Genomic DNA, 21,834 nt, shown 5'->3' on the forward strand with positions numbered 1-21,834 from the left:
CACAGCTGGTGGGTGGCACTCTTAACGCTCCAGATATCCACACAACTGAAGCCCTGCTCTTCCCATGGGCCACACAGCAGCAGAGAGCCATTCATGCAGCACCAAGCAATGGACACCAGCTTAGGCAAGAGCATTCATCAGCTTTTACGATGTTTTTTCAACATGACATGACCTACCTTGCCCTCTCTTAAATGAAGGATTACAGACAATCCACCCAAGAATATCAGTTCTCCAATTCAACCCACTGATCAGCGGCTGCTTCAACTATCACTTTCACAAATAACTAGTCTATCCTTTTATTTTTAAGAGCTTTTACTCTAGCTGATCTTTTTCTGCTCTGCTCTTTTCCCTCCCAAATGCCTCTCTTCCCTCAGCAATATCTTGAGCACACAATGGCCTGAGTTGGTATTACACAGAACTGAAAGAGCAGAAATCTCTCAGAAGTGCTAGAAATTAATAACCTGGGAAAAGACAAGCAGGGAACCTCAGCAAATTAACCATCCATGAAACAGAAGCTTTCTTCAGAGGCTGTAGATCTGCTTATCAGACCTCTTCCATCACCACTACTATCAGGAGTTGACAAAGGTCTCCTCTGCCATGCCAAGTGTCTAGCCTGTGATGTATGGCTGCACTCTGAGGAACTGAATAAACTGGGGAAAGGTGTTAACCGTTTTGCTGATGTTGTTCTTTTCACAGATTACAAGCAGTACCTACAAACCAAAATTAAAAACCTGAACCTGAAGGTTTTCCTAAACACATCAGGCTACCCTTTCAGCACAATCACTGGATCAGACAGGCTCATTATCTGCCTCCCAGCAGCAACCACCTCTGCAAACTCACATAGCATTTAGAAAAGCATCCAGAGATTTGTGATCAGAGCAGCCCACTGCCTCTCAGAAGGCTGTTTCTCCACCATAGAAAGCCCAAGGACAAGTGCTATGCTCCAACAACTAGTTCCCATGCCAAAGGGGCTGGGCTCTCCACAGAAGTCTGAACACAAAATAGCATTTGAAACAACAACTGTCCCATGTCAATTAGGCCCTAAGTGAAGAATACCCAAAACAGGCAATAACATGCAGTCCATGCACACCCATACAGGACAATTCATCCAATTTGGGAGCTGAATCAGCCTCTTTCTCTCAACCCTAACTTAACAAAACTGTGATTTGCTCTGAGAGCTACAGCAACCTGTTTGCTCACTCCTTCCTCCCCCTAAGTGGAGTATCAGTAGGGCACAGGAGGCACTCCATGTAGTCCTTTCCATTCACTGGCAAAAATGAATCACTCCAACATGAACTGTGACCTCAAAACTCTACTTATTTACTGTCAAGGCAGGAAGTATATCATAAAATTCTTCCCAGGCCCTGGCCAGCTTCTGATCTTTCATGCTGATCCTATGACAAATATACAACAGGAAAAAAAAAAGAAAACATCTTTTCACCAATGGCTCTCCGATTTCAAAGACATCCACTACAAAGAAATGGGGAAACATTCCACTGAAACTCACTTGTGCCAGAACTGTGATGAAATTCCGGTTTAAGTGAACAGCTTCATAGAGGGCCAGAAGGATGGCTTCATTTGTTCTGTGGGAAGGATACAGACAAAGCCACAGTTAGTGATCACAATACCAGGAGCCAAGTTTTCAGAAGCATAGTCTATCTGAAAAAAGAAAAATTTTTTTCAACTATGGAAAGCTCGGCCTCTGCAATCCAGTTGTTCTTCTAATTATTAGTAGTACTAATAATAATACAAGTAGTAGCAATCCATAAAAACAGCTATTTTTAGAGCTCAACTACAGTCTTTGTTGCCTTCCCACTGAAGGTGTCCCTAGTTGCTCAGTGTTTTCCATTTGAAGTCCTCTCTTTTAAGAGCAAAGGATCCTAAAGACACTAAAATCCCTCATATTTATCACTTGACCCCTGGATTTAGAAAATATTTTGGTGGGGGCCAGAGTGCATGAACCATCACTTACCACATGCTACCTCTGACACACCTATTATATGTTATAAATGCCTCATAAAAACCACTGGAGGGTTTTTTTTTAATAGACTTCACTACAAGCTATTCAGCTGTGTCTCCTGCTGCTGTATCCTTCTCAGGGAAGGGCAAACCCACAGTTTGCAGGGGTGTGGTAGCATTTTAGTGACAGGAGAACCTGCTCCTCTAGTTTGCTTTGTGACATTCAACAGCTCCATGATGGAGCGGATCACACCGACCAGTTCATTGTGTAAATAACATCTGTGCACTTACTGGACAGAGATCTTCTCATCGGCATCTGCTATGAACATGCTGCCCACCTATGGAAAGAGAGAGCATTGCACAGCAGGAATTTGGGAAAGCTCTTAGCAAGAGACAGCACACGGATACAAACACATTTTATTTTGCCATACTGTCACTGACCAATGCTTCACTTTACGAATCACGAAAAAGGGGAAAAAAAAAAAAGACTGGATCTTGAATCTCAGCCTGGATTAGTGTGCCAGGACACAGGGACTGTTTCCTGTCTGCTTGCCCCAGGGTGGCCACAGTTTTACCCAAGTCACTCCTGACAGACAGCTGTCAACACTGAACTATCCTTACTTACAGGAAATTTTTCTGCCAGTTAGATCTCAGAAGACAATTAAATCTCAGACTAAAGCAGTGGATTCTCTTTACAAGGAAGAAATTCACAACTGTTTTTGAAGGGTATCCCTCCAAAAATGCAGAGTGCGCCCACGGCAGAATCCAAGCTTTACTCCATAGCTAAAGTGCATCCAGGCTTCAGAAACAAAACAGTAAAGAAACAAAACTGCAAAGACTAGTGACAGACCAGACTATGTGCCACTATGTTTTAGGCCACGTCACCACAGTAGCAACTAGTGTTTGAAAATATATCGCCATTTAAAAGGATTAAGAAAGTTTAAAAAATGATTAAAAGTTTAAAATAAGGTGATTTTTAAAATAAAGTCAACTAGGGTGAGGAAGATGCAGGAAAAGAATTTCAGCTATCAACACAAGAACAGAGATCTCGTCCTTTGAAAGAGCTTTCCCAGCCAGACACCACCCTCCTCAGAATACAACCATTTTAGCTGTATTTAGTTCTGATTCGTTCAATCCACCTCTCCCTCCAGAACCCACATTCCAAACCCACACTTTTTAGGAACACTCGCCTGCTGAACTTGCATGAATACACCTTTTTAAGAACAGAAAAACACCACTTCCTTGCTTACCATGTTAGTTAGGGCTGAGAAGAAACCAGTCTGATGCTCCTCTTCCTTATCTTTGTATTGCCTGAACAAAAAAGAAATGAGGATGAAGTTTCAGGGTTAGAAATTGAACTAGGGTTACTTCACCTGAATCCCTATGAGTTATTCTTATTTGATAAGAATATAAGATGGAGGAAACTTCAACATTCAACAGCCCTTTTCAAGAGCTCACAGAAGAAGAGACAAAGGGCATCAAAATATTTGTAAATTGTGTAAAGTTGAAGTGGGGCTGCTGAAAGATGTGAAACTTCAACAATGCTTGTGCTGTTACAGAGGACACAAGCAGTTTGGGCTAACGCTGAAGGAAAGGGATCAAGTAACTTAAGAAATTTTGTCCTGCACTGGCCAAAGAGTAATAAACCACATGAGAACACAGAGTCAGTAACCACAGAACAGTTTCATTTCAATCATCATCCACTACAGACGAAATCAGAGTTGGTCACCACATGGACCATTATGGTTCATGGTCTGGTCTTGCCTGATCCCACTTTCCTGGAGCAAGTGAAGAGACTAGAACTAGAGCAACTGAAGTCAACAAATAGGTTGGAAACCTCAGAGTTAAGCTACACTGCTTCATCTAGCACTCAAATGGATTAGCAAAACTCACATGACCATTTATTTTGTCTGTCACACAGGAATCTGATCACACACAATGTAACATGCAAAGAAAGGAACTCTAAATTCTTAGGAAAGGGGAAAGGAATAAGCTAAGCAAAATAGGCCATGGTCTGAGACAGCTTTTGTCAGAATGAAGGAAGTTGGGTGGGTGAAGTTTTTTTCTGCTTTACTCTAATCATTCACTCTGTTATATGCATCTACGTGATTTGCCTATCTTGCAAGTCACCTGCATAACTATCACAGCAGACTTTCAAAGGAATTAAAACATTTTTCTGGATACTTTGAGAATCCTACTGCACAAAAAAAATTCTTGAGTTTCTCAGGTGAAATTGCTGTAAGTTTCCAAATTTTCCTAAAGCATTTTCCTCTTAAGAAAACTTCCATCTTTTATGCTGCTGCTTATGAAGCGGAGGCTAAGAATACGCTACCCCTCCTGCTGACTTTCTGGCTCTTTCTTCAGCAGCAGTTACTGCTTTCCACCATTTGGAAGAGTTTACATCCCCTAATTGTCTCTGATCTGACATGAGGACAGCCCTGGATACATTTTTTTGTTTTAGATAGTGTTTCAGCTAAATCAATTTTTTCACAGAGAAGTTCTCAGCAAATTATTATCTTTTCGCTTGTGACTAAGATTTTACACAAAGTTCATACAGAGGTAAAATCCGTGACAGTAAAAACATACAATGGATATCCTCCACTACAGCAAGATCTCTCCTGAAGCCCATCAGCCCAGCTGATACAGATGCATTGAGACTTGCAGGGACAGCATCAACTGAACCAAAGTACCTCAAAGCATAAGATTATTCCCTGCCTCTCCCAGGTGCATCAAGGCTGTTAGGTGATAAACAAGTGCTTTAACACCAAAAAAAAAAAGTTTGTGAAAATGTTTAGCAACAATAGTATATTGATAAACAAGACACAATCAGGTTTTACCTGTTATATTCTGATAAAGCCTGGGCAATTACAAGTCCCATTCCCTGAAAAAAAAGCATTAAAAAAAACTTCACATTAAAATCTCAAGGGAGAAAATCACACACTGACCACACATAGCAATGCTGTGCCCCCCTCAGATAATCTAGCATGCTATGCAGAATTTCCCTTAAAGCTGTTTGAACTATTAAGAAGTGCTATGATACAATATTATAATACAAAAACGCAGACAACAAAATTTTAAGTTATTTATCTAATTACTAAGTTCAACAGAGAACCTTTACTTTCCTTGGACCTCCAGATAGAGCTCTCACTCAAGAAGCCTAAGTAAAGCATCAAGAAATTTAGAAGGAAGTTGATGTCAGAGGAAGGACATCCAAAAACCCAAAACAAGAGTCATAGACACTAATAACCTTTGAGTTCTCACAAACAGCCTCCACCATCACAAAACTACTACACATCCTTTCTGTCAAGCCAATTTAATTAAGTCAGAATAACAGTTCTCATTCTTTATTTAGCATGGACCTTATTTTTTACTTCAGGCCTAAAGAGCAGCTTCCAAGTCCAGAACTCACATAACTCAGTCTGCTGCCAGTTTTTATCCAGGCCTGGGTAAAAAACTCACTGTGGCTACAATCCAAAATATGTTGCAGGACTCTTGATACTCTCAGATACAAGCTTCCACTGAGTTACAAGAATTGACTTGTGGACTGGTAAAATCAAGTGACACAGCACTGGAAATGAGATCCCCTTTGGCATAAACCATCCTGTGCCTCTTTGGCACATGACAGAAAATAGTGTACATGAATGTTCATGAATGCATAATAGATCAACTTTAGCATGTTCCTTGCTACGTAGCTTTTTAACCACCCCCACCATTTAACTGGTGATCAAACTGTCCAAATCGTGAGCTGCCTAACCTACTGCAAGAGCACAGTTAGGGCTGAACAAGCACTGTACTGGTGTTCCTTAGAGCAGCACTGTTCTGAGACCTGATTTCTACCATACACCATGCTTGCATTCATTACCCTACACCCTACATGAGAGAGCATCCCCAGCAGCACAGAGGAATCAAGCCAAGTACTCACATTGAGCGTGGCCTCATCATCCACAATGGAGAGCTTCACAATGTAGGGATTCACTGACTGCTCAGGGTAGGGGAAGAAGGAAGAAAGAAAAATGGTTTTAAGTTCCGCCTTCGGGGAAAAAAAGTCACTATTATGTTTCCCAGTTTACCCAACCACCTGGGAAGAATCTCTGTTCTTTCCCATAAAACAGAACACACACAAAGAAGCAGAGTCACAACACATGCTAAGACTGCTATGCCTGGGACACCTCCTTACTGGCTCAGCCAGGCAGTCCCCTGATTTTATTGGGAAGAGAGGGAGTTTCTGTCCCTCCACCAGCTCATCTGTCAGTCTGGAAAGTGGAGCAGCTGTCCTGCAAGCCTGTTATCTGTGACACACACACAGCTTTGCAGCGGGAACAGGCAGTGACGCTGGGATGGAGCATTAGTGCTCTGCTATCTCCCTTCTGCAACACCTTGCAAAGACTGCTTAAAGCAGCACCCAGGAAGGCAGGACAACGTTACAGACTCATCTGCTGCTGGGTTAGAGATCAACACTTTGTTTAGACCACTAAGAGCTGGAAGTCTCTGGAGAATATAAATGCCTTGAACTTAGCTGAAGAAAGCACGCAGGCTCCATCTACAAAGACAAATGCTAATAATGTAGGAAGCATTTTAGATTAGCAATGCACATTTTTCCTCGTTTATATGTGTCAGTGCAAAACTAAAAAAGCTGATTTTGAATCAAGACACAGAAGAAAAGTCTCATCTGCAGGCAGGTAATTTTTCAGGGAATTGGAGCTTGAGTAATTACTTTTTTTGTTAAAGAGATTTTTTTAAAAAATAATTTGAGTTATGCAAGATCTCTGGAAAAAAAAAAACAAAACACATGAACCTTGTGATTCTCCTAAGTTGTATCTCTTCAGCACCTGTAGTTATCTGTATCAAGGAGAGGCAAGTGCACAAAACTGGACACGGAGGGCTGTGGGATACATTATATGCTGCCACACAAGCACACAAAGGGAAAACCCCACATTTTAACTGATTTCTTTCAGCTCTAAGAAAAGACACAAGATGCAATTCTAGCAGGTTGAACATGAGGCAAATAAACTTCTGCCTAAACATTATCAAAGAGTAAGTATTTAAAAGTCACTACCTGATTTTATGTTTTAACTTGCTATCCTATCAGCCATCCCTTAAAACACTGGGAAAGTGATCAAATAAATACTTTTTCTCACAGCATTTTCTTTCTCATAGTATCAATGCAGAAGTATTTTCTCTGAAATCAGGACTAGTATTAAAAAAAAAAAAAGCATAAAATATAGCTGAAGGCTTGAATAAGTATATAGTTGGAACAACTTCTGAAAATTATTAGGATTTCAGTCAGGGGCATCCCTTTATATGTTCCAAGTAAAGACATGTAAATCCTGAGAACAGAAATTAATAAGCAAGCCAATATCTCAGCAACATTGGTAATGACAACATGAAGAGATACTCTCCACAGAATTTGGGAGAAGATTACAAAATTCACGTCCCAAAACTATGAAAGAACATCCTGATGCAAAACTCACTGGTATTTACACTAAAACCAGACACAAAATCATAGTCAGCTAATGAATTTTGAGCCTTATTAGATTTTCTTAAGCAGCTGGAAACACAACTTAGCAACCAATGGAGTTCAGACTGAAAGAGAACCTTTCAGCTGTGCCAGTTAACTAAAAAGAGAACTCCAGAGCACCTGTGGCATGCAAGTGTGCTACAATCCACTGACAACCAGACAACCACCATATTGACTCTAAGGGCCAGAGAACAGCAAATGAAAGCAGCTACTCAAGGACAAAGTTTGTGGCTGCATTACTACAGGCTTGGCTTGTAGCGCTGCTACAAAGGGCAGTGTTGGGCAGTTGTCCCATCAAACCTTTGTGGGAGTAGCTTTCAGCCTTGCCAGAGGAGCTGCTCAAGCTGAAGTTCCCCTTGCTACATATCTGCTTCAGTTGGGTTGTATGGATTGCACTTTTCAAACATCAGCACACCTTCCTCTGAGTGCCCAGTTTCAAGATGCCTCAGACATGCTCTCCAAAGCACTCGACCCCAACTCAGTACTCCCCAGAAAGCCACTGCAAAGAGCCAAGGACAATGTGCACTCACAGCATCCTACCTTACTAAGGATATAAACTACAGTCCACAGCAATCCATGCCTCAGGGATGGGATTACACAGCTCTCCACCATTTGTCTGAATGTTGCAATGAGACCTCTGGTCTTCCCAGTCTGCTCTCCTAAGTAACCCTACTTACATAATTCCTAACAGTTTTCCATCATAGCCATATATTAAAATCAAACTCCATGTTCCTGTTCCATGCTACCACAGCACAGAATGCTGAACAGAACCTGCAATTCATGATTCTGACATCATTGACAGGAATGAGAAATTAACAGGCATTACTTTGACACCAAGTGTAGCTCCTGTCCTTGCATATTCTCTAGGTCTATTCATAATTCAAAACAAGACCTATTATAAAACCAGGTAGGTTTTGAAACCTGCTCCCTCCTAGTAATTCTGTTAAAGTGGGGGTATTCCAGAACTTTCCTCTTTTCTGCCTACTGAAGTATACTAAGATATTCCTATTTATAAAGAAAAAAAATCCTGATCATTAAAGCATCATGCCTCATACAAAGAAAAGCCAACATTAGGTTATTCTGACATTCAAAATGTTTCTTTTTCAAGCTGATGAGTAATGGAAAAAAATAGGAATACACCATAAACATAAAGACGATGATGAATAAAGTTCCTCAAAGAGGAATCCATCAAAGAGACAGAGAGAAACTTCTCTTGGAAATACTAGCTGTGACGTTTCAGTTCATTCTTTGGTCACAGCTTCACCATCTCTTCTGGGGATCTGTACTCTTTCAGTCAGCTAGTCGGGTTCTGAATCACAAATTCAGTCTGAAGCCCAGGATGACTGACAGCTCATTTTATTTTGGAGATTATGTATAACCACACACACACACACACACACACACACACAGGCAGACATGTGGTTTGGCACAACAGTAACTCTTCCAAAAGGACCTTCCTCAGACTATTTCCACAAAGGAAATGCAAATTCCCCAGGTAGTTTCTTTCATGCTGGCATGGAACAAGCTGTAGGAATATCATACACATTTGATTATACACATACATCAGAGACAGACACAGGGAGCATAACAGGACTGCCTTGCAAAGCTTCTGCAGCTCTGTGCTGACATCCTGATGCTACAGTGTGCACTGCTAAAAACTGCACTGTGTGCTGCCTTCATAATCCAGAGGCCACTCTAAATTAATAAAGTAGAGAGAAGTGATGTTTCTGCTACCCAGAACACCTACCTCATACTTTCTGTAGTTGACCAGCAAGGCCAGAAGGACAACAGCATCATATCCATGTTCCCTGCGACTGAGAGGGCTGGACAGGATCTGGAATAAACAATCACACTGTTCTGTTCAAGCCTGCTTCAGGAAGCTTGCAGTGACTCAGACAGAGCAGAATCATGAAATGTATGTGCAAGAGCAAATTATGTCCTATCTGAAAGACGATATTTAGGGTGAAGGGAGTGTCAGTGCCTCAGGGGAGTTCTGCACACAGAGAAGCTTATTTATCATAGAAAGGATGCACGTAGGCTTTCAGGGCATAAAGGGCATGTATGTTTCTCAACAGGATTGGACAGTATCTCAGTGAATCACCAGCATTACCTGTGCAAGTGTTCTGGGTTTCTCCAAGGCTCAGTTCCACTGAAAAAAGTATAATTTACCCAAGAGCAGAAAAAAACTTGATATATCCTCACTGCCTTTTGAAAAAAAGTTTCTCCAATACAGGAATTCTGTGTGAAATTAGCCCAGAAATCTGTTCAGATTCTAACTGTACATAAATGTTTCAAGTGAAAATACTTTAAATAGTCAGTAGTGACTAAAAACAGCAGACTAAAGGGGAGAGAGCATTACAAAATATATATATATGACTGAGCTATGAATAAAAGCAACAACAGTGCCAGTGAACTACACTGCACTGAAAAAGCTGAAAAGCAAACACATTACTGAAAGTTCTCACTATGGAAGAGCACCCGCAGTAGAAGGAAGAACCCTTACCTGTAAAATAGCTTCAAATATGCTGTTAATCATCACATACTCCAGGATGGTGTTCTGGCTAATGTTATCTGTCACCTGAGTACAAACACAAGTTTTAAAATCTCACCCAAAGCCTCCACCCATGCTGTAGCTGCCTCTGGCACACACTGGGAACAGGAGAGTTCTGCTCCCAGATGGACACATTTACCCAGAATCTCACACTTAGCAAGTCAAGGTGTGACTAGCAGTAGAGCTAGACATGAAGTGAAAGAAATCCGTCCTGCCTGCCCTCTCTCTGCCAAGCACCACCCACAGACAGAGCTCCCTGTTCCTCCACACGCTGGTATTTTACACAGCTGCATGAATGACAACAGCCATCAGCTGTTGCAGGCTGAGAGTGAAAAAGGAGGCAGAGAATGAAAAACAGGCCACATATGCTCCACCAAGATCTTATCATGAAGAGGGCAGTGAAGACCTCCCCCACTCCCAATTTTCTCTTATCACAGTCAAAATAGGTCACAGTTGACCATCTCCAAGAGCTGATGAGTGGCCATTTACTACAACCTCCTCATTCTTCACATCCTCACCATTCTGGTCTACTCCACGCTTTTTGTCTTTCCTCAACCCTTCTCCCTTTCTTTCCATTTATCTGAGACTTCTTAAATATCTTTTTTCTTTAAAAAACCCACACCTGTGAATCCAACTGACAGTTCCTCCTGCCTCTCCCCTTTGGCCCCAGTTTGCACCCATCTCACAGGATGAAAAGCGCCTGCTAGTCTGCGTTGGCATCTTGGTTAGAACCATCATGCGTATTCTGGACTGGCCCTTGTTCTCATTCACAATTTCTTTCCCCTTCTTAAGCTTCACACTGCAGCATTCTGCTCAAGTTTTGAAACAGTTCCATCCCTCAGATGTGGCTCATATAAGCCCTTAAGTTATTATACAACTGTTAAGTACTTACTGTCACCAAGCAGAGAAGTAGCTTCAGACACAGGCTTTTGAGGCTTTCAGAACCTTCTGCACAGAGGAGGGAGTCCAAGCTCTCCATCAGATTCTAAAGAACCATAGTCACACTATTCAAAAGCAGTATTTTAAATTACTTGAAATATTTTTATAAAAAGCTTTCTGGAAGATTCAAGAAGAGCACCAATATAAAGCCATGTTATTCCAAAGTCAATAATTGAGCCCTTACTACTTCTACACAGGCCATAGTCATACTATCACTTCTCAACACTGTTTTGTGTTAACTACAGTTTAATGACTACTGGCATAACATCATAACATTTCCCATGAGTTTTCTCTAGATGAAGCAGCACAGCTCCAGTTAACAATACATATATCAATTATGATTAGAAATCTGATAGGCAAATTAGTACTTAATGTTTTCCCCAAATGGACTACAATTTTTACAGAGAAGAAAAAGATACAACAATAATTCAGCTTTATCACTGGTTACTTTGTCATTTCCCAAACTCAACATTTTTACAGTGAAGAGCATCAAGTAAGTTTAAAAAAGTACATGTGCTGATGGAATGTGAGAACACAGGGTATGACTATCAGATAAAGATTAAGCACAAGGTATGAAGTTCAATACTATGTAGTAATCGCCTGTGACAGCCTTTTCTAGCTTTAAGGTCTCTAAACCACAGTGACTGCACAGTGTGGAACTAAAGGAAAAGAAAGTGCTCCATTACAAACCAACCCAGGGACCCCAAATGTCTGTGCTACTGTCAGGTACAGGAGAGCTATTTTTAGTAAGTGGCTCAAATATTTCCCCGCAAAGCTGCTGCCTGGTAGACACTCCTGTCTGCAACTCACTGCCCTTGCAACACAGCTGCTGTGCAAACTGCTCCCTCTACATTGCCAGGGCCTCACCTTCATACACAGCTCTGCCTTATCAAAACCCACAAGCATGTTGATGATGTCAAACCCAGAAGTGGATTTGTTCTTCTGATGGACACCTCGAATTAATGCACACAAAGTCTGCAAAGGGAAAAAACAGAAGGTGAGATGTAAGGCAACACCTCCAACTCAACAGCAAAACCCACTGCATGACCATCTCCTAGCACTGGCAGATACTGAAATTAATACCACCAGCCTGGAAGCCATACATTTTGTCTGACCTTTCCTCCAGCCCTGTCATTTCTAAAGAGGATCTTGGATGATGACAACTCATTAAAAATTGGAGAAGAATGTATTTGTCCCTATTTTTCTTGTTTGAGCACAAATTTCTGTTTGGCGACCACACTGCTATACCAAGTCAGACCAATAAACTGTGTCTTTGTCAACAACAAGAACCAAGCTCCCCATCAAACAAAACAAAACAAATTGGCTCCAAGTCTATTAGGCAGCTTAATTACTGCTTCATACCAAGTTCTTGAAGATCACTGCTAATACACAGGTATCGGCACACTATGCTTCCAGCAGACTCTCTGGAAAATTTATGGGCAGCAAATGACTAATTTGTCCTAAGAGAGGGAAATGTCTGGGGTGACTTTTGTCATCAGGCACCTCTCAGGCCAGTGAAGAGGGGAATGAGCAGGAATGTAACTAATGCAGTTCTAGATTCCAGCTTAAGTTCACCAGTGAGAAGTAATTAGTTTCAGATAAAGCTGGAGACAAAACAGACCTGATGGAATTAGCAGACCTCTAGAACCATACAGAAGCAAAAAGGTAAGGTAGACATCCTTTTTTTGGTTACTGACAGAAACAGATACTGGGCTAAACAAACCTTTGGTCACCATGCTCATTCTCAAAAAATGATTGCTTAAATAAGTTTTGGCTTTGGGATCATTTTCCACATAAACACAGTCTGATTAAGGGAACATTGTCCCAGTTTGAGCTCAGGATGTGTTACCTGGTTCCTATTTACATGCAAATGGCAGGATTCTTGTGACCTGCCCTAACTTCTTCCAAGAGTCTGGATACAAGTTTAGCAATTTGGGGCTGGTCTAAGCTGTCTATGTAGCTATAACTAAAACTTTAATAGAACCCTTTCAAACTAATTCTAAAAATAACAATAAAACAATGCAAGATTGTACGTCAGAGATGTAAATATTCTGTTTTAAATCAACTTTTCCCAGCTCACTGCTGCTCCAATGTCTCCTACAGATGACTTCTCCAAACCTGAATTTCATATCCTGTACTCCTAAAGCTAAGATAAGCAAATGCATTCACCAAACGGTAAGAATCAGCTTGTGAACTAGTAACATCAAATATCGAGACTGAGGAGGGGAGTCTCCCATACAAGATATGGAACAGCAGAGCCTTGGTAAGGAACAACCTGCACAAAAATGGCTATTAATTCTGGGTGATAATTCTTCACAGCTTCCAGTTAGGAAGTGTCCAGGTGGGGCAATATCCTGCGTAAATTTCACACTAACTTCTCCAGAGCTTTATTTCATTTTGACCCATGTGGAAATTGAAGAAGGCAGCTGAAATGAGGGAGAAGAGGAGAAAGTAAAACACAAAAGCTACACAGCCTAAAACACAAAGGTCACAGCCTTCTGAGACCCCAAACTGACAGCCTGCAATGTGAACAAGCCCCTTTGTCTCCTCACTGCCATCCACTTCATCCTCCACCATCAGACCCTCTTGAATTCTGAAACCCTCTATTGCTCTGCCAAGAGTAAGGAGACCATGAACGTTTGGAACCTCCACAGACAGTAAGTAGCAACTGCCCCTTAGACATTACTTCTTCTCAGTAGCAAAGAAACAAGCACAAGGTGCTTGATACCAGCAACAAACATATTGTCTCATCAGAAGCAGAAGAGAGCCTTCCCTGTCTCCCAGTGTGGTACCTGTAATGCGTTCACCACTCTGATTGGGTGCTCCTCACCCAGGGCCTGGATGCAGTGCTGAAACAAGCAGTTGATGTTATCTTTTATCTTCATTAATTCTTCCCCATCCAGAGCCTCCAGCTTGCCTTCTAGGTACTCCAGGTTGACCTGTCAGGTTAAGAAGCAGTTCATGCACATTACACATCACCAACACCTTAGAAACAGAAGTCCTTGCACTGACAGTCTGCCACTTCATAGGCAGAACAGCAACAGGATGTTCACGTTCTGTTACCTTCATCAGAAATAGCTCCTCCCAAAACCTAGGGTTGCATTTACTGGGATCCTCTGTCTGAAAGGAAAAGGAACAGGCATGAGGGCAAATAAATTATTCAGGCAGAATTTACAGAATGTCTATATCATGGGTAGCTCAGAGTCAGTATCACTCGCTGGATGACCAAGCGGTCTCACAGTGCAGAATTCTGGCTACACAGATTCCCAAAAAAAGAAGGACCAACAGAAGTAGCTCTCAATTGGGATGCCTCTGTTTATGTTCTGAATTGTTTTGTGAGAAATACTGGGAAAGCCATGACTTCCCACAGATGGTACGGTTCTGGTACCAACAGGACAAGGAGACATTTTGGAAGAGAGCAGAATACAGAGCTCTGCATGACAGTAGGAGAGGCTGGAGCATGTGCCTTCACTGTGCAGGCCTTACCTTGAGGAGAGAAATGCACTGAAAAAAACCCTCGGCATAAACTAAACCAAGAAAATTTAACACAACGCTTTAGAAAGAAGAGATGTTCAACTTCTTACCGTGAAAATTTCATCATACATCAACACCACTTTCTCTTTCAATGGCTTCTTGGAGGCTGAAGATTTCCGGAGCAGCCCACCTTTTTTCTCCGTTTGGGCCATGCTGTATACCCTGAAGGTAAGAACAGACAAAAAAGGCTCAGAAAACTTGATCTTTTCTTCAAGGCATATCTGGCCTGCCTCAACCATGAAAGACTTTTTCAGCGCACTGAAATACTAACAGTCTCTCACAAGCTGTAAGTAGGGGCATTTGTAACTATACCAGATAAGAAATCAGATCAAAGGACCCATCTAGTCCTATACCCCATTTCAAAGACATGCAAAAGCCCACACACAGACAGAAACAGAATAATTAGTTTTCTTAATTCTTCTCTATTAGAAACTGATTCATGATCCAGACCAATGCAGTTTACCTCTAGAAAAGTTAGGTATTTTTAATCTCATTGGAGGAATTGTGATACTTGATATCAAATAGGTACCCAGTCTTTTTTGATGCTGGTGAAGCCTCAAAGACATCTGGTGACAAAAAGCTCCTGAAACTATTTGAAAGTCTTCTCTTACCTGTTTAATTTGCTGCCTACCAAAGCATTTCAAATTCTGCTTTTGTACTCTGAGGTGGCATCCAACACAAGGAAAGCCTCCATAAAGCACTCCTGCCACCCTTGTTCACAACTTCCTCTCCACCTTAGCATCCTTATCTGTTCCAGCTGCTCTGCAAATCAAGCCAGAGAGGAACCCCAGCCTCAAAAGCATCCCATGTGGTTCAGTTTTGGAAGGAGGATGGAAGACAGGGGACAAGTTTTACAGAGATTTCTTTTTTAAAACAGATGAATTTCATAATCCACTTGACAGCAAAGGGTTTTCTAAAAAGGCAAAGAAGTTTTACTATCATTAATTGGTGTCTTCCTGATTATACTACTTTAAAAAAAAGTAGTATCCTTATTACAAAATGAGCCATTACACAAAGTAATGCGGTCCTGAGCCTTCTGCGACAGACAACCCACTCCAGGGGCTGACTCAGAACACACAACTTGCCACATATTCTCAACCTCATGTGTGATGCTACAAAATGCAGCACTACTCTGACCTCGCAAATACGCATTTATCTGCAATCACAGATTTTCCTGGCAAGCATCACAGCTTTAGCACTGTTCTAACCTCCTCCATCACTGCAGCATGTCAGAAGTACTCAACAGAAAGGGAGAGCCATCCGTTCTCATACCCCTGAGCGCCTAGCCTTTCTCCCATACCTCCAAAGGTAATTACACACGTGGCAACAGCATATCACACACAGAGATTTGACTTAAGTCATGCTCCACAAAAACATGGGCAGGCTCTTGTGGTAGTTGCACTCAGCCATGATAAATTATGCACAGAGAGGTAAGTTCACTGTTTGAATCTAGGACCCCAGAGCTTTCTGAGCTGGCAGCCATGGAGATAACTTTGGATGTAGCCTCAATCCCAGACTGGCTGAACCCCCTCCCACAACCACAAGAGGTTTAGATCTGTCTTTCCCTCAGAGACCAAGATCCATCAAGTACTGAATACCAGTTCCAGATCTCTTTTACATTCTTTCCCCTACAGAGAATTTTTAGCTGACTTACAACTATGTTCTCAGCTAGGACTCTCAGGCTTCCAGAGTCAGTTATTCAAACATCCACCCCTTTAGCCATAAACCTTGGTTCTAAGTGGCAGAAAAACATTTTTAGGCCTGAAGAAACAATGCTGCTGCAAAAGACCCTACCTCAGGTGCAAAGGGAAGGAGCTTTGCCTGGATGGGAAAGGGTAGGACAGACAGCAGCAGATCTCACACCTGAAAAGCTAACATTTACATAGGCAGAGAGGTGTTCTGTCTACCCACTAGAAAGGGAACCAGCTGGCTGGTTATGGGCTGGCGTGAGAATGGGAAAAGCCCCAAGACACACTGACAGAAGAAAACGTAGCAACCACTGCACCATAACCTTCTGTAAACACCAAAATTATTCCTGTAGCCTAGCAGGTCTATGTATCCAACTAAGATGAAAGAAAGTTTCCAACTAACAAACAAAACAGAAAACATTATTCAATCATCTTGATAGTTTCTCTTTTACAGACCTTGCATTATTTTTAAACTGTCATGGGAAATAAGACATTATTCTAGTTAGAAACATAATTGGAAACACTGAGAAATCTATTAAAAGCCAAATCAAGAGTGATGTCACTTTTAGTCTTGGAATACAAATCTTGGGTAAGATTGCACAAAACAATATTCCTACTAGAACTGTGAGTTTCTGAACCTAAAACAGCTGCCGGCCTCAGCATACAAACACATCCATCAGTGTGCTTCTAATTGAATTACAGCTAACGAATCCCAATGTCAAAACTAATAAACTAACTCTCAGTGCTTCTAGGTCAGCATTCTCACATCAAATGTGTACGTGAATAGGAGGGGATCAATAAGCTCTGCTTAGTCCCTGGACTTACAGAGCTGCATTTTAACCCTTTTCCTACATTTCCAGAAAGACAGAAAAATCGAAATACCTCAAGACACAAAGGGTGAGCACCAGAAGGATCGCACGATCATGTGAAAATTCTAGTCTCTGTCAAAATGGGACTTAGGATTCACGTTCTCTCAACCAAAGCTGCACAAAGCACATACAAAGACAACTGCTAGAGGCAAGGATTAAATAATGTTCTTGTTTATAATTTTCTATTCTACAAATGAGCGCATGGAGGAGCAAGGAGAGAAACGTAAACCTTGCCTTTCATACCAACGCTTTATTAGGCTGTGTTTGTTTCATGACCTACGATGATCAGGCCATACAAATGGTCTTTTCACTTTACGCAATTACATTTTCTAGATGTCATAAAGACAAACAGAAAACTGCATTTTGTTAATGGAGACCTTCCAGGCAGCTGCAGAAAACAACAGCTAAATGCACAAAACATTTATAAGTAAGTTGTAGAGGTGTCAAATTATCATAATGCCGTGACAGCTTATGAAAACAACGACACTGAATATAATTAACAATTTTCCTTTAAACACCACATTTAAAAAGCATCAGTGCATTTTCCACATCTTAGGTTCAAATGGATAATTCATTCTGTCAATAGGTCATTCCCATTAACACATGCTGCTAAGTGAATCCTGCTGTATTCACTGACTGCACAGGAGAACTGCCCCTCAGGGCCAAGAGAAGCACACACATGGGGATTTTTAGAACAACAAATACTTTGCTGTGCAGCAGAAGATCCAAGATGCTTCATCTGGAACTAAAAGAAAACTTGACAGAGCACGAGTCTTGGCAGCTCAAAGGCAGGAAGTTAAAAGCCATGGCAGACACAAGTTCAGGCATACTCTTGCTTTATCTCTCATCAACCCCAAGATCAGCTGATCCAGTCAGGAAGGGATGAGCACATCCAGCCATCCACCTCCTTTCTGTTTCATTCCGGAACTCATAACAGAGATTCCAACCAAACATATGACATTCCAATGAACACAGCTCTGTTAGATTTTTGTTAGAGCAGCCACAGGGAAAATGAACCTGGTATTTTGAGTCTGAGATTTACTCAGACTTGTGCACATTGAAAACTGCTACACAAGGCTCCACATTGTCACTCAGCTCCTGTACAGACTTATCAGTATTCCATAGACTGTCTTTTAATAGCAAAAATACTATAGAGAGGATAACACTAATGCACATCTACACCATCAGGATCCAAAACTTGTAACTTGTGTAACCTTGCATGCAGCCCATCAAGCACAGCAGTTTGCATTCAATTGCCTTGGCTAACAAACCTGAAAGTTTTCAAGATTATAGATGTACATATAAAACCCCAACATGCAACCATACATTAATAAGTGTATTCTTTTCATTGTGGACCCCTCACAAAATATACTGTAACACTTCTTGGCTAGACAAAAAGAATACAAATGACACAAAACTGTACTTTCACATAGTGACTTGCTTGGCAGACCATTTATTCCCTACCTGGAAAAGACTGTGCAAATGATGTGATCTTTATTCATTTGTTAATGTCAAAGCTCTGAACCTCAATCAATATTTATAAAGACTCTGAATAAGAACTGAGATATTTTTGCTTTTAGAACCCAATGTCTCTTGACTTGCCAGAGCTACTAAGATTGGACTCACTTGTTCAAACATTTCAAGGCCAGCAATTGCCTCCTCCCTCACTGACTGTATGCACCTGGGACTCAGTGTGATCATGCTTTGCCTTTCAAGGTGTTCTGCAGGTATATCACTCAAGATAAAAAAAAATTGTTCAAAAACTGCCTCAATCCTGCAAGAGGCAGGGATAAACCCCTGTCTAAAAGTTAGCACACAGCTTCTAAAGCAATGTGTTACAAGCTAAGTACTCATTAAATTCTTCAGAGAAGTACCAGGAAAAACTTGCACTTAATCCATGTGATGAATCTGCAGAGTAAATACTGGAGCTGAACAACAGGCAGTTACAACACAGGTCCCAGTGCTCATCCATCACTGGAAGCAACAGACAACCCGCACCCAGTACAAGAGTTTATGAATCCCAGTGCACAGGGAGCGCCTGGACCCAGTTCCAGCTCCTCTACTAAAACCCCCAGGACCACCCACCAGCAGCCCAGCAGACCACTATTAAAAACAAAGAGAGGGAGAACAGATCGGGCAGGCTAGATTTTGTCAAGGTTTTAGCAACCATCATGGCCAAATTTCTGCTATAAGGCCTTATTGCAGCTTATTCTCCACAAACTCTTGGGTTGGCAGTTACAGCTTGTGCAAGTGCAGCCACACTGCTTTTGTATTCCATCCACTCTTTACAATTTCATTTGTATATTGTCCATTGGAATAAAAACTGCTCAAACTGTGCTTTCCTCTACAACTGCAAGGTGCTCAACCCACCAACAAGGGAAACAGTAACAGCATACAAGCCTGGGATCCACGCAGCAAAATGTCCAGGTGCCTTCAGGCAGTATGTAATGAGAAACATATTCTGAGGGTGTGCTGATGACAAAAAACCCATCGAGATCCTACTTCTCTTTCTACAGTACAAAGCAACAACCTCCAGCACGGTCACAGTATATATGTTTTTACTAGAAATTCCTTCCATCCCACTCAGAACAGAGAAGCGTATGTGCTTCTACGTAGTACAGTCTAAAGTTACACCACTGCTAACCTATTTTTGCCCCCTTGAAAAATGGGAAAAGCAGCTTCCTAATGCAAATACAGCCACATTACCTCCCAATGCACCTGCTTTAGTAATGATATAAAAGAGCAACATTTGAGCGACGATTTTAACACTCCATCCATGGTTGCATTTAATTTCTATCTGTCCAGTTAAAGTAACACCCAATCCATCACCTCACACCACCAACTAGCTACGCTTCTTCCTGTCAAGTCCATCCAGAAAAATGCTGCATGATTCCACCAGCATCTGTTCACACCATTTTCATACAAGGTAATTTTTTCATTTCACCACACTTTCTTTCTGTATTCCTGGCTATCATGACCAGCTCTCTCATGTCAGAAAATGACTTTGCATTTTCACTTTTCGAGCCCTTTAGAACCCATCCCACACAGTTTTTCATTAAATATTCCGCACTGCCTTTACATTCCCACCTAAAAGCTCATGTCACTTGCAGATCTTTTCAGATGCCTTCCTTCTGAAGAAAAACACTCTCCCTGTAACCTTCCCCTGCCCTTTTCCCATGGCTTCAGCTGCTGGTGTGGATCCAAGGCCCATGCTGAATACAGTGCAGCTGCATGACCTCGGCTCTGACTTCTGAGGTAGCTGCTATGTTCTAAGAAGCTGCACAGTAAAGTCATGCCAAGATAAGAAAAGTGGAGCTGCAGAGTGGGTAACATTTTTGAGATACAGACCATCAGCAGTGCAAGTATGCAGGAGTTAAAATGCAAACATGAAAATGTGTAAGTTCTAGAAAAAAAAAAAAAAAAAAAAAATTAGGGAGCCAGAATATAGCAACTCAGCAACTCTGAGCAGCACAGGCTGACCCTTCCCCTCCTGACGGATGTCTGCATAGCTGCCTGGTGTGTTAGCAGGGGAAGGGAGCAGATGAGTGCTTAGCCCAGCAGCTCATTAAAGCCTCACTGTTCCTTTTGTGCATGTTAGCCAATAACTGTTTAATATTTTTACACTGTATATACCCTGTCCACAATATCTCTTTGCACACATGACACAGTGGATCATCCTTTTATTATGGGAAAGCCAAACTGATGTCCTTCCCCCCCCCCGCCCCCGAAATTCCTCTTCTGCATTTTTGTCACATTTCCTGCTAGAGCTCAAACAGCTGGTGAACTGCAATCACCACGTATCGCAATGATTCAAATTATCTCATTGCTTTGCATATTCCACCCACCTGCTCACCCTAATTGGCTCTCATCATATATTCAGATTACAGTCTCTGCTAAGGAGCAAACTTTCTTACAGCGACATACGCAACAGGGTTTGACCGAGGCCGCAGCTTGCTCATTTAGCAAGTGCCTCTGCCTTCAGCATAATAAACATTGCAAGCTCCCACTGCTTTACCACTGTTTGCTGCTCCACCTTGCTTTGCCCATACAAGTGCTCGGAGAAGCGTGAGGGAAACCGTGTAATTGGAACGATCAGCGAACACTCCTTCTTTTCCTAGAAGGAGTTGTCTCGAACCCAAACCACCCGGCAGCCGGGGAACAGCGAGGCCCACGAGCAGCCCAAGGTCTGGGCTGCGGCAGGCCCCGAGGCCTCCTCGGGGCCGGCACCCGGGGCACGCACCGGGGCACCGCGGCGTTACCGGCGGGAGATAAGTAGCAGCTCCCGCTGCACGGGCTGCGTACGGCCGCTCTCGCAGCTAACCGGGTGGGCAGCGAGCGGCCCTGGCACGGGGTGCCGGTGCCCGGCGAGGCCCCTCGCGGCGGGGAGCGCGCCGGCCCTGCGGAGCCCCCGGTCCGGCGGAGCCCCCGGTGCCGAAGGGACGGCGGGGCCGCGCCCGGCCCCGCGGGCGGGGTCCCGTGTCCCCCCCGCCGCTCCCGCACTCACCTGCGGGCAGCCGCTCCCCGCACACCGCGCAGGCGCCGCGCGTGCGCCCGCCGGTTCCCCGCGCGGCCGCGGCTCCCGCAGGCGGGGCGGGCGGGAGAGGCTCCTCCCCGGGCCGGCTGGAGCTCGGCTCGCCCTTCGGGGACTGAGACGCGTACACACACCCACACACACACCGGTAACTAATGGCCCCGCCGTCTGCGGGGAGCCGCGGGTCGTCCCCGGAACGCGGCCCTACGGCGCACCCCGCGCCAGCGGCGGAAGTAGGAGCGGGA

The 21,834-nt window shown here is 42.8% G+C and overlaps 1 protein-coding gene across 2 annotated transcripts in view; it reads right to left on the minus strand.

Annotated features, from left to right (window-relative positions):
* Nucleotides 1-21,814, minus strand: part of ARMH3 (armadillo like helical domain containing 3) — a 131,600-nt gene extending 109,786 nt beyond the window's left edge. Inside the window, exons 1-13 of one of the 2 annotated variants that reach the window (XM_032115699.1) lie at nucleotides 21,736-21,814; nucleotides 14,552-14,663; nucleotides 14,031-14,087; nucleotides 13,760-13,906; nucleotides 11,835-11,942; nucleotides 10,921-11,013; nucleotides 9,981-10,055; nucleotides 9,225-9,311; nucleotides 5,882-5,938; nucleotides 4,797-4,840; nucleotides 3,210-3,270; nucleotides 2,251-2,297; nucleotides 1,508-1,583 (exon numbers count right to left, since the gene is read on the minus strand). In XM_032115699.1, the coding sequence (XP_031971590.1) occupies nucleotides 1,508-1,583; nucleotides 2,251-2,297; nucleotides 3,210-3,270; nucleotides 4,797-4,840; nucleotides 5,882-5,938; nucleotides 9,225-9,311; nucleotides 9,981-10,055; nucleotides 10,921-11,013; nucleotides 11,835-11,942; nucleotides 13,760-13,906; nucleotides 14,031-14,087; nucleotides 14,552-14,653 (954 nt within the window). In that variant the 5' untranslated portion in view covers nucleotides 14,654-14,663; nucleotides 21,736-21,814. Of the gene's footprint in view, nucleotides 1-1,507; nucleotides 1,584-2,250; nucleotides 2,298-3,209; nucleotides 3,271-4,796; nucleotides 4,841-5,881; nucleotides 5,939-9,224; nucleotides 9,312-9,980; nucleotides 10,056-10,920; nucleotides 11,014-11,834; nucleotides 11,943-13,759; nucleotides 13,907-14,030; nucleotides 14,088-14,551; nucleotides 14,664-21,562; nucleotides 21,617-21,735 lie in introns of those variants that run through there. The other variant, XM_032115698.1, reaches the window with a different exon arrangement.
* Nucleotides 21,815-21,834: the final 20 nt, after the last annotated feature.

This window comes from Corvus moneduloides, chromosome 8 (assembly GCF_009650955.1).
Source record: "Corvus moneduloides isolate bCorMon1 chromosome 8, bCorMon1.pri, whole genome shotgun sequence".
Taxonomy (NCBI): Eukaryota; Metazoa; Chordata; class Aves; order Passeriformes; family Corvidae; genus Corvus; species Corvus moneduloides.